The following is an 11,862-nucleotide window of genomic DNA, read 5'->3' as shown; positions in this document are numbered from 1 at the left end:
CCAGCTGTGCCACGTTGAGACCGTAACTGTGAGCTGCCAGTGGAGGGCACCAGCTGGTACAGGAATCGTCACCACCTCAGGTAGAGGGGCCTTGGGTCTGTTTGCCTCAGTCTTGCTACCTTCTGGTTGATCACTTATCATTTCTGGAATTGAATAAAGTCTGTTTATGAAAATTGAAGGTATGTGAAGGGTTTAGTTTAAAGCATTTCATAGCCACAGATTTTCAAGTGACAGCATTGTTACTATTGTTACACACAATACACAACAACATATACTGTAGTCAAATCAATTTCCCTTATCACTTCAATTTATTTCCAATGTTCGAGTGTATGTAACCTCAACTACTTAAATCAGAGGGTGCAGACAGTTGCATCTCAGAATAATGACAATCCATTCAAAGCTTAAATTTGACTATAAACACTTTTCTACACTGTCGTTTTTGTACCAATCTGGATATGAATTTTCCGACGTACACTGATATCTGAGTAAAGCATGACAGGAGCATATTGAAGATTTTTGGTTTTTAATGGGGCAATATGACACAAGCTGCTGCCGATCCTAACCTCCAGGCACCTTTCCCTCAAAACCCGTGGCAAGGTGTTCAGCTCCTGTGTACGATCAGCCATGCTGCATGGGAGTGAGACATGGGCCCCTACTGCTCCAGAACTCCAACGGTTGCGCCGCAATGACAGATCCATGGTCAGATGGATCTGTGGTGTTAAACCTCAGGACATGACACCTTCTGCAACCTTGCTTGCTAAGCTTGGCCTGGAAGACATCAAGTCTGTTGTGCAGTCACGCCGCCTCCGATGGTACGGGCACGTTAAGCGTGCCATTGGCTGCATCAACACCATCGTGGACTTCAAGTTGCCAGGCAGCAGAGGCCGCGGCAGGCCGAGAAAAACCTGGGTGGAGTGTCTCCAGAGGGATATTAAGGAGTGTGGTCTGTCTAGCACAGACCCACAGGACAGAGCCAGCTGGAGGCGAGGTGTCCAGAACAGCCGTCTGCTGCCCACCCCTGGGACAGGGAAACCGGCAGCAGAATAATCTAAACCAGGATAGTGAGTGAGTGAGTAGGAGTTATGCTTACCTTGTCCCTGGTTGATGACCAGGAAGGCCATGTGGTAGTTACACATGGACTCTGGGTATAGAGCCTCCAGCTCACCCAGGGGTGGGAAGTGGGTCACAAACAGGGTTAGACTCTTCACCTAAAAACACAAGAAAAACTACAGGTCAAACCTTCACGTACATGCACATAATTCAAGACTTTATAGTGTATAATTCACAATTTGAAGATATCAGAAACCAACTGCGAACAAAAGTTGACCATTCTATCCAAATGGCGAAAAAAATTGCTTTCTCTCAAGACTCAGAATATCCCAATCTTTTGCAAGCATTTGGGACCGCATTGTTGATGCTGTTCCCTGTAACTGTGTAGATATGTAAATATTTTTGGGTTTGGGAACGCATTTATTGCAGCATCACCTGCGCTGTGTAATGTCAACCAGTCAGAATTGCCCTGAGGAAGGTGACAGACGGTCACCCAAAATGCCTGCTGAATAAAACACTTGGTTGTGTAAAAAGAGTCCCTTCATTCTTGTTAGATGATGGTTTTGAGAGAAAGTCTCACAGTTAGAACACCCACCTCTGTGACGAGATGCTGCAGGGTAGCGTAGGCGATGGCAACGCCGTCGTGAGTGCTGGTGCCGCGGCCCAGCTCGTCCAGGATGACCAGGGAGCGCGACGTGGCGTGGTTCAGGATCTCTGCAGCCTCCTGCAGCTCCACCATGAAGGTGCTGCGGCCGTGCGCGATGTCGTCACTCGCTCCCATCCTGCAGGGACAACAAGCCTTTACTAAGAAATTTCTCTGGACTATCCCTTACATGTAGACTACACCAAGTAATTTTTATGGATGATGTTTGTGAGCGCATTGAGTTTGGCCTGTTCCCATGATGGTGCAGTGCACATGATCACAATTGGCACCACAGCTGCAGCATATGCATATTACCCCAGTATTCAATGTCATAGGATTTTAGGAGAGGATTTTGGTATGATGTAGATTTTCCATATACAATGTACATATTTCTGCTTTTCCAGTGTATTTCACTGTAAAATTTTATTTGAACCCTTGGCCATATATACCTTGACATGACAGCGTCCACAATGCCCAGTGAGGCAGACTCAGCGGGAACGTAGCAGCCCACCTGGGCCATGATCACAATGAGCGCCACCTGCCGGATGTAGGAGGACTTGCCTCCCATGTTGGGACCAGAGATCACCATGCATCTCTTCCCATCACCCTGGCCAAAAATTAACAGACAACAATGGTTATCATTTCTGCTATGGCATGATACTGACAATCTTAGAGTTAGACTTAGTTTCAGAAACTTTCAAAACTTTATTTACTAAGAACAACATTGCAGGAGTGCATCCTGAATTGTGTTGTAGTTTACAGTATGAACAGCTGTCTAAAAACATTTGATCACTTTAGCATTAACAGATTGACAGTATCATGTCATTAGGGGCTCCTGTGTCTTCTGAAAGAGGGTTCCAAGTTCAAGGCCAGTCCCTCTACACCCTCCCAGTTCAGATTTACTGATTTACTGTTTGAAGGTCCCTCTCAATTGTTGTTCCCCACGATACAGCAATAATCATTGTAGTGTTAATATGCATCATTCACTATCTCTTAATGTGACAATGTGATAGAATGAAAAAGCAGCTTACTGAGGCGAAACACAATAGCCAGAAAGTGCAATGTGACCTTGCTACAGCTTGCATATTTAGCCATGCACACCAGGTCACACCAACTGTTCTTGGTTTAGTGTATTAGGTTCTTGTACATGCAGAGGTTTGATGCTAACAGTGCCCAAAGTCTTAAAACATATATACTAGTACATAGTAACAAATAATCGATGGCACTGCACCATCTAATATCATGTAGATGTAAGAACACACCACAGTGATGTGTACATGTACAAGGGAACACCAGAGAAGTTATTCTTACGTCCATCTGAGTGGAGTTGGGCACAAACTGCTCCTGCTCGTCCAGTAACACATCAATGACGGGGTGGCGGCCATTCTGGATGTGGATCAGGGTTCCACCATCAATGAAAAACGGCCTGAAATCAAAACAATCAGTTTAATGTTGATGTCCAGGTCAATCTGACTATTATAAAAATAAAGACTTGTTCAATGATGGGCAGGTTGAAGTAACAACATGGTTATTGTCTGTTTTGCAAAATCGTTTTCAACATCTTCTAAGTTGGACTAATGACACTGATGAAAACAATGAGAACTTTTAGTTTTTTTCAGTCAGGATTGATTTCAGAGTATGTTCTAATCTGTTCTTTCTCTACAAAGGCAAACACATCAAGATGAGAATTTTGTAACTATAGAACAAAAACTATTTTACACCAAATATTATGAACGGATAATTTTTAAGCCCCCTTCTACCTTACATTACCATATCTTCAAGTATCTAAATCCTACAGTTACTGTAACTAAATATTCCACTATTTTATTCATCATACTTATTATAATGAGATCTGTCTGTGCCCATACCTGCAGTATCCATCTTGTTTAGCCACATTGGCCAGGGAGAAGAGGCAGTCCAGAGTTGCCAGGTGGTCCACAGCCTTCTTGTACTGGTAGTAGTTTTCACAGAAGGTACTGTGGGGAGGGAGGGGAGCAACAATGTTATCTGCACAGGAGATTTTATTCTGTTGCAGAAACACAATATTCATGTCAACAGTTTGGACATACAATCCACAGTCATAACTACATGTAAGGGCTACATAGTGCGTACAAGTACATGTACAAAGATCTGTAATTGATGACAGGAACAGAATAAAAATTCAATCATATTTCTTTGAACTTTCAATATCTCAGCGAGGATCTCAAATCAAAGATTCTGCTGAATTCAATGCCCATACACATGATTACTTATGATGAACTTCCATGCCTCAGTTTTAACACCAGTTACACAAAGCAGTAAGCAGTAACGTGAGGAATGTAGTGTCTGAGTGTCTGTAGTCCTAACTTACTCGACAAAGTTGAGCCAGGCTTGCTGACAGTCCAGAGTGAGTTGTTCTCTCAGCCTCTGTAACATGGCGTACATCTCCCGGGCTACTGGGGTGTGGAACCGGGTGGCAGTCTTCGTACTGAAGGGCACAAACAAATAAACAGAGACAGTCATTTCTACACACAGTATCACGGTTGTTACACTTCAGTTTCAAATCTAAAATCACTAGGTCAAAAGAACAGTTCACAAACAAGCATGCATACACAAGCACAGAACATTATCTTTTAAATGGTGATCTGAACTTCTAAAGTCACAAAATAAGATGAGAACACTTCAGAAGAATCTGGAACATTCAGTATCATACATGTACCAAGTACACTCTTTAGAAACATGAACTGCTGCCAATCAACTTAAAAAAAAAACAAATTCATAGATTGTGACCTCAGCAATAGAATACACACAAACTTGGAAACATGCATAAATTTTGTTCCAAAAGTTATAATGATGTACATGTCCAGGAAACATCATGCAATGCATTAACAGAAATGATATTTTAGTGAAAGACTCCTGAAACAAAATAAAACAACTCACGCGCTGACTTTGGTCCAGTCTTGTGGGACCAGCTCCAGGAGATTGTTCCTGACTTCCACAAGAAACTGTGAACGAGGCATGACAGAAAACTCAGAAAAATCTCTCACATCATCATTGGAAAATCTTAAGTGTAAACTGTAGTCTTTTGTGTAGACTGGTGTCTTTTATGTAGAAATAAAAGTAGATACATTGTTCTACAAGCATACAATCATTTTGACATCATCTGCGAATAGTTTCATCAGGTTGGTACACGTACATGAATGCACTTAACAGTTCTGTTTCAAAACCAAAGGAATTCTGTCAGTTGCCGATGTTACGGCAGTCCCATGGAAAGATATAGACTACAAAAATATTGGCACTGGTGAATATTTTTGGTTGAGTATTACTCATCTTTACACATTGTGAGTTGCAATTAGACAAACGTGCAGTAGTACACATCATATACTTGATGTAAACAACTAGCCTCTGTTGCGTATAATCATGTTTCTGTCCGTACTGACCTCCACCCCTCCCACCATGACGTAGTCCTGTGATGGGTTCTTCAGCGTGAGGCGGATCTCCCTCCGGTGGTCACGCAGAGCGGCCGTCACCACATCTATCTCCTCTTTAGTCTTCATGACGGCAGGGAACTGACTCCAATCCTCAAACAGGTCATTCTTCATACCCAGCCTATACAGTCAACAGAATAGAATGATCAATTTGTTATAGGGTGGACCGGCTACTCTCTCCTTGCAGCCAAGGGCTGAATTGTATAATTATTGGGGCTTAATCGTAAGGATATGGTGTCATTCATATGTGTGGTGTGTTCTCTACGTGTATGGGGTGTGGCTTCCCCCAAGCATGGCCTTCCCTTTGCAGCTAAAACCTCAGCGCCAAGTGGCTTCCTCAGCAGAAAGAAGGTTTAACTCCTTACTTTGCAGCCTTCTCCTTGACCAGGGACAGGAACTTTGCGGTCCCGTCCAGGAAGGCCGGCACCTCGATCAGGATGGTCTTCAGCAGGTTAGACTTGAGCTGGTTGTCTGCAATGCTCTGGTAGCCGTGTAGTTCCACTGCCACTTTGTCCAGCGCGCTCACAATACTGTAAAACTCAGCCGTGGAACACTGGGCAAAAATAATGGGGTTTCAGTTGTGTGTATGAAACAGGTAAGTTTCTACTTCCAACAGAAGTAACATACTAGAAAACAGAACATGTACTTTGTGGTGTGATGAGAGGTGACCTGGAAAACCATGAACTTTAAGAATGTTGCCCAAAACTTAAAAATCAACAGTGACCATAGCCTAGATGCGATCCAGTGAGTTAGAAGGCAGCCCAGACCTAATGCTGTTGACATCCCAGCTATTATGCCTTATGGCTACATGTTAAAGGCCCTTTGACTTCGATAAGCATGAAGAACACTTCATTTCAAAATCAACAGTTACTATAGTCTAGATGCCATCCAGATTATGGTCATTTTTTCCCCAACAGTTGTGAGAAGTGACATAGGAAGCAGCCTAGACCTAATGCTGCATGTTGACATCCAGGGTATTATGTCTAGATGTTGTGTTGCCCTCCTACCTTTTTGTGATAGATGGAGGCCAGCCCCCTCTCCAGGTCAGGCAGTTTGCCCAGCATGACTTCAGCCTTCCTCAGGACCTCCAGTCTGTCCTGGGTGATCTCTGTCACCGCCTCCTGTCTCTGCTCGATCTCACTGGAACATTAGACAGCAGTTATCAGTGGCATGCCCATGGCTGGATTCACAGAAACGGTACAGACTTCCCAAAATAATGTTATCAGCTGAGTGTTGAGCCGAGAAAGCAGTATGTACCATTTTTAGAATCTTTGGTATGACTCAGCTGGTGATCGAATTCACGACCTTCCAAATGAAAGGCGAGCGCTCTACCCTCCTCCCCATTGTAACAGTTATTTCCTGTACATATACAAAGCCTTAATGTGAATGTAGTGCCCATACCTGAGCTTCAGTAGAGGTTTCCCCAGCCATGTCTTGAGCGTGCGGGCACCAAACTTGGTCCTGGTGTGGTTCAGAACCCAGAACAGACTGCCACGTTCATTACCATCAGTCTGAAGGGGAAACAGGTAAAACAGAAATTAGCAGGGTACAAAAACATTGACTTGTACTGATCAATGTCAGAAGCTAGCTCCCCCTGATGTGTTGCCAAAAATGTCACTGTAAATCACTTTTAAATTGTATTAAGCAAAATTTTGCAGTCTGAGAAAAACAGACAGGTTTGTGGAACTATATGTTCACGGTCATATCAGGTGCAGAAGAAAGGAAGTCGGATAATTATTTGTTTGCGGTAATGGTAAATTTGTGGTACAGAACTGACCACGAAAACCGCAAACATAAAGTGATTTACAGTATGTCATCACTACTTACATTTAAACAGCAATCAAGGACTACCAAAAGACATATAAGGCTACTGTTGCAATCAGAATCAGGTATGTTGTGTATGTAACACACATTCACATAATATTATTCTTTATTTTAAAAATAGATACATGTATCTGATTCATTTAACTCTGTCATACCTGGTTGGCAAAAATCTCCAGGTTCTTGAGAGTTGTGCTGTTGAGGATCATGTGATCCAGCTCCTTCTGGAAGGGCTGGGTGTTCCTGAAAAATGTACAATACAAAACATTTGTAACTTTGTCAGTGAGGTCTTCTGAATCATACTCAATACATGATGTAGCAATGTCTTGATGATTCTCTAACTTGAATAAATCAAACATGATATTGTATGCCAGCCAGTGAATGTAGAGTATACATTGTACATTCTGAGCAAAGGAGGGGCAGATCACTAGATCTGAATGGATTTGGCTGTTCTGGTACCAGTTCACTCCTCTGATTGTGGTATTGTGAAGTTGTAGTATTTCCAATGTCATATACTTTTTAGATTTCTAAATACCTGTTTCAAGCCCTGTTATCATGCCACTAGAGGAGACCATGACACTCATAAAAGTATTCTACATGGGTTAAAAGTTTCAGAGGAGCAAACTGGAGCTAAAATAGGATGGATACAAGTCTACGAGGGGAAGAAATCTGGTGAATATTGCCCTTATAAGCCCTTACTTGGTGATACGTAGAGCCCTCTGCAGGCCAAAGTCCTTCAGGTAAATGATGAGCGCCGACAGACAGCACACCACGGCCTGGGGGAAGTTCAGCTGGAAGATCTGAGCCAGAACAGTCTCCTTCTCCTCCGAGCTGTCCCCAGGACTCTTCACCTTCTTCTTGCCCTTCTTTGGCGTCTCCTGCTGCGGCGACTCCTGTTTTGGTGACGTCTTCTCTTGTTTGCTCTCCTCAGTGGTTTTCTCGCCGTAGAACTCCACGACCCTGTCCACCGCATGCTGGTAGTTAAACGCCTTGTGCGCGATCCTCTCCAGACGCATTCTGTCATCCTCGCGGGGGCTGAAAGACGAAATTACACCAGACATGTTGAATGACCTACATGAAAAGTGATTCCTAAGCAGCACACCTGGCAGTTATATGTAGTTGGAACTGCAACCTACAGGTACTAGTACAAAATGTACTTCATTTTTCTTGTCCCAGGCAGCAAAAATTGTCAGTGACTCTCGAAAGAAAATTACAAAAATGTATCACTTATTTGTTACCAACAACTTCAGTGTATTGTCTGTGCCAAAGTGATTTCACATTGCTCCAAATGCCGATGCAATACTGCACAATTCTGGATTATGATAAAAGTTCCATAAATCTATTCAAATGCAACTGGATCCCTCTAACTGAGGGGGGAAAGTATGTGTAAAGTGCCTTTCCCAAGGGCACAACGTCTGGGTGCAAGTCAGGGTCCAACCCTGGGGATTGAACCTAGGTCCCCTTGCTTGACAGTCGGATGCTCTATCCACTACAACACACAGACGCCACATGGTGTGATGAGAAAAAATGCAACCATAAAACAAAAAAATTTGTCAGTATTTCCAGTACCTGTTGGCAGTAATGTCTGCGATGAGTCTCTCAGTCTCATCTGACAGTTTGGGTGGGATGAGCAGCTCTACAGGCTGGATGTGAGAGATCCTGGTGGCCAGCTCACTCCTGGCCTTGTTGTCCACAAACCCATCATAGATGATCTCTCCTGTAGAAGGCTGCACTGCCTGTGGAGTTAACAGTATAATACTATAAGTACATAATAATGTACCAAATGGAATTGCCCGTGAGGCATTGCCAAAAAGGCAAAATGAAATGTATGCTCCATAAACATTGAATATTTGTACAGGGCAGAGCAGAAATATATCATCCTCTGATGTATGTCCAGATTAGTATCCACATTCATAGGTCATACCTCCTGACATTGTGACGTACACCAAACTGAAACAAAATGACACAATTCAAATCATTATAATTTCATGTCTCAATCATTTAAGCATTAAATAAAATTGTTTATAGTAACCTCCTCCCTGCTAAAGTAGCTGTTTCGCACCAAATTTGTAAGGGTTCTGTGGTTTTTCAGAAGTGAGAAGCTTCAGAATGAGCTAGACATAAGTCTAACACAAAGCAAGAAGAGGAATTAAAGCCTGACCATGATTCCAATCTGAATGGCCCCTCTGTTGGCCAGGATGGCGTCCTGTACCGGCAGTTCACACACAGCCATGAGGAAGGTGCTGGGGGCTGCTACTGTAGCGATGTCTGCCTCTCCCTCTATAGCAGTCAAGATCGGGTTCACATGTGGGACTGGTCAAGGTCTAGTCTAACATTCAAGTGAAAATATCATATCTCAATACAGCATCACAACTACAGTAAATCACTTTATCAGTATTTTCGCAGTACTTTTATATTCACAGTTTTCGTGGTCACTTCTGTACCGCAAATATATCATTACCACAAACAAATAATTTGCTGGCTGCCTTTCTTCTGCACCTGCGTCCATTTTTCTCAGACTGTGAAATTTTGCTACCATGAATGTAAAAGTGATTTCAGAAGGATGTTAGTTAAAGTCCTTCCCATACTATAATATGGTGTATAGGGCAGTGCCTATCTACACCAATAAAGCCGGTGAGCCACATAGAAGCCACACGGAAGATGCAGACTGAAGGATATCTTCTCCAACCATGGTAGACTTGGTGTAGAGTGCTGACAGCTCTCGGGTGAACAGGTCCCTTGGTTTGTCTCCGGCTGCCTTCAGAGCGGCAGTCTCTGTCTGTTTCACCACTCCAACCTGACAAAAATGTACACCAATATGACATAAAACACTGTCTCTACATAAAACAGGATATCCTTCCTTCCCATAGCTATAAATTTAGATGACCGTGCCAGTATTCAGCAGTGACATGTCAGACAATAATTTCACCCTCAGGATGCCTAGTACTAGTAGAATGCTCTATTTTTACGAATCACGCAAAATTTTCAACGCCGATTACGAATTACATTGAATTCTCAGAGCTGATTATGAATTACGTTAAATCATGGAGTACTTAATGGATTACGTTTTCATGTTGCATTACGATGCATATGAAAATGACCAATTACATGTTATGGCTACTATACTACGAATTACATTGATTCTGGATGACTGCCTAGAGATTACAAAGACTTAAAAGGCCTGATTACGCCTGATGAAAAATGTCAAGTATGCCAAAGAGACTTCTACTGTCACTGATGTTCTATGATACATGTATGTAATAGTATCCCACCTTGTGTCCCTTGGCCACCAGCCTCCTCACGTGTACAAACAGTCTCTGGTTGGGGAAACTGCATGTCATAAAGTTGTGGTCAATGTAGCTGACAAAACCCAGCTCTTTTGCAGCAATCTGGAATGGCAGAAGATGAATATGTCAACTATATATATATTAAGTATATAGAGCATATGTAACCACCAGTCTTATAGCTTTATAAGCTTTATAGCTTAACCTTACATTTAAAAAGAAAAGAAATTAAAATAGAAGTCCACTCTTTTGTATTAAAATGATTTAGTATCTTTGACTGAAACAATCTAAGGTGTGTATGTGACCTGGCACAGAGTGAAACTAGTACATGTTACACTTTAAGAAGAATCAGACAACGATATTTAGCTATTAAGTTACTCTGCTTGTATTGTTGTAATGTATTGTTGCATAACAAGCACATGCCATAAACAGATTTTTTCTTGCACTACGATAATGATAAGAGTTGGGACAGAGAAACCAAATTATAGAGACAAGACTATCACAAAAAACTTATTTTGTTTTTTGGCATATCTTATTATCTGGATGTCAAACCTTCACCGACGACCACAACTATTGTCTAACATGAGACATACAAAACTTACCACAGCATCATCACCAAACAGCCTGTACTTATATCCACACTCCACCACCAACAGTGCATCTGGGTACTCAGACTTGATGTACACAACCTGCATCATACAACAGCATGGATTCAATCAAGGTGAAGCCAAGTACAGGTACTAGTACATGTAGTTTCGTTGCAAATTAACTGTTTGTTGCAGGTTAATAGATCATTTTTGTGTGGGGTAATCATACCTAAAACCACATTGACTTCAAAGCTCAAAGCAGAGAATGCTAGAGGATACTTACAAACTTGCCAATAAAATACTAAGTGCAATAGCTCCAGTCTCCAGAAAATGCAAGTAGGGATACCAACATGGTAAATAGGGACACCAACATGATGCTCTATACTAACCTGCTGTTCCAGAGGAGTCATCTTCCTGTAGCCTGTCCCCTTCACCCACCATTTCTTCTCCTCCTCCTTCTCCTCTTTCTTTTCTTCCTTCTTCTTCTCGGGACTCTTGCCTAGAGACTTTCTTAACTTGGTGATCGTAGTGGAGAGGGCCTCGTCCTTTTTCCCTTCCTTCTGGCTCTCTGTTTTCTTGCCTTTCTTTTTCCCTCTCTTTGTAGGTTTCCTCTTCTTTTCTTCTTTTGCCTCCTCTTCTGGTTGAGCCCCCTCTTCTGCCTCAGCCAGGCTTTCTTCAGCAATGTTCTCCCCCACGTCCTCTTGCATGGGCTCTTCCAGCACATTTTCACCCTGTTCCATAGGTACCTCTTGTTGTTCCATACCCTGTACCTGCTCCTCGCCCCCCTCCTCTCTCACTATCTCCATAGGTTCCACAGTCTCCCCCTCCTCTGCTCCCACTGTTCTGATGCTGGATGCTATAATCTGTTTGGAGGTAGAAAGGCACACGATTCAAAATCTTTTCTATTTCACTGAGGGAAGTAGTCATCTTTTGTGGCAACAACAGAATGTTGGAAACAGTCGCAGATGTTTTCGCTGATATTATAATTTAGTTTTGAAGCGAAAGGAAAT

General features: G+C 42.5%; 2 protein-coding genes across 2 annotated transcripts in view; both read right to left on the bottom strand.

Annotated features, from left to right (window-relative positions):
- LOC109466040 (DNA mismatch repair protein Msh3-like) overlaps positions 1-11,732 on the bottom strand; it is a 13,623-nt gene extending 1,891 nt beyond the window's left edge. The window contains exons 1-19 of the mRNA XM_019763575.1: positions 11,242-11,732; positions 10,868-10,954; positions 10,254-10,370; positions 9,661-9,778; positions 9,143-9,288; positions 8,551-8,717; positions 7,681-8,016; positions 7,140-7,224; positions 6,562-6,671; positions 6,168-6,300; positions 5,526-5,713; positions 5,113-5,281; positions 4,613-4,677; positions 4,044-4,160; positions 3,562-3,669; positions 3,005-3,119; positions 2,143-2,300; positions 1,646-1,832; positions 1,110-1,208 (exon numbers count right to left, since the gene is read on the bottom strand). Coding sequence (XP_019619134.1) covers positions 1,110-1,208; positions 1,646-1,832; positions 2,143-2,300; positions 3,005-3,119; positions 3,562-3,669; positions 4,044-4,160; positions 4,613-4,677; positions 5,113-5,281; positions 5,526-5,713; positions 6,168-6,300; positions 6,562-6,671; positions 7,140-7,224; positions 7,681-8,016; positions 8,551-8,717; positions 9,143-9,288; positions 9,661-9,778; positions 10,254-10,370; positions 10,868-10,954; positions 11,242-11,658 — 2,922 coding nt within the window. The 5' untranslated portion in view covers positions 11,659-11,732. The remainder of the gene's footprint in view (positions 1-1,109; positions 1,209-1,645; positions 1,833-2,142; positions 2,301-3,004; positions 3,120-3,561; positions 3,670-4,043; positions 4,161-4,612; positions 4,678-5,112; positions 5,282-5,525; positions 5,714-6,167; positions 6,301-6,561; positions 6,672-7,139; positions 7,225-7,680; positions 8,017-8,550; positions 8,718-9,142; positions 9,289-9,660; positions 9,779-10,253; positions 10,371-10,867; positions 10,955-11,241) is intronic.
- A 10-nt stretch (positions 11,733-11,742) lies between these two features.
- LOC109465885 overlaps positions 11,743-11,862 on the bottom strand; it is a 2,414-nt gene continuing 2,294 nt past the window's right edge. The window contains exon 4 of the mRNA XM_019763373.1: positions 11,743-11,754. Coding sequence (XP_019618932.1) covers positions 11,743-11,754 — 12 coding nt within the window. The remainder of the gene's footprint in view (positions 11,755-11,862) is intronic.

Source organism: Branchiostoma belcheri, unplaced genomic scaffold (genome assembly GCF_001625305.1).
Source record: "Branchiostoma belcheri isolate BF01 breed outbred unplaced genomic scaffold, Haploidv18h27 scaffold16, whole genome shotgun sequence".
In the NCBI taxonomy this organism is placed as follows: domain Eukaryota; kingdom Metazoa; phylum Chordata; class Leptocardii; order Amphioxiformes; family Branchiostomatidae; genus Branchiostoma; species Branchiostoma belcheri.
Note: the sequence above shows the minus strand (reverse complement) of the source record. Positions and strands in the feature narration are given on the sequence as shown.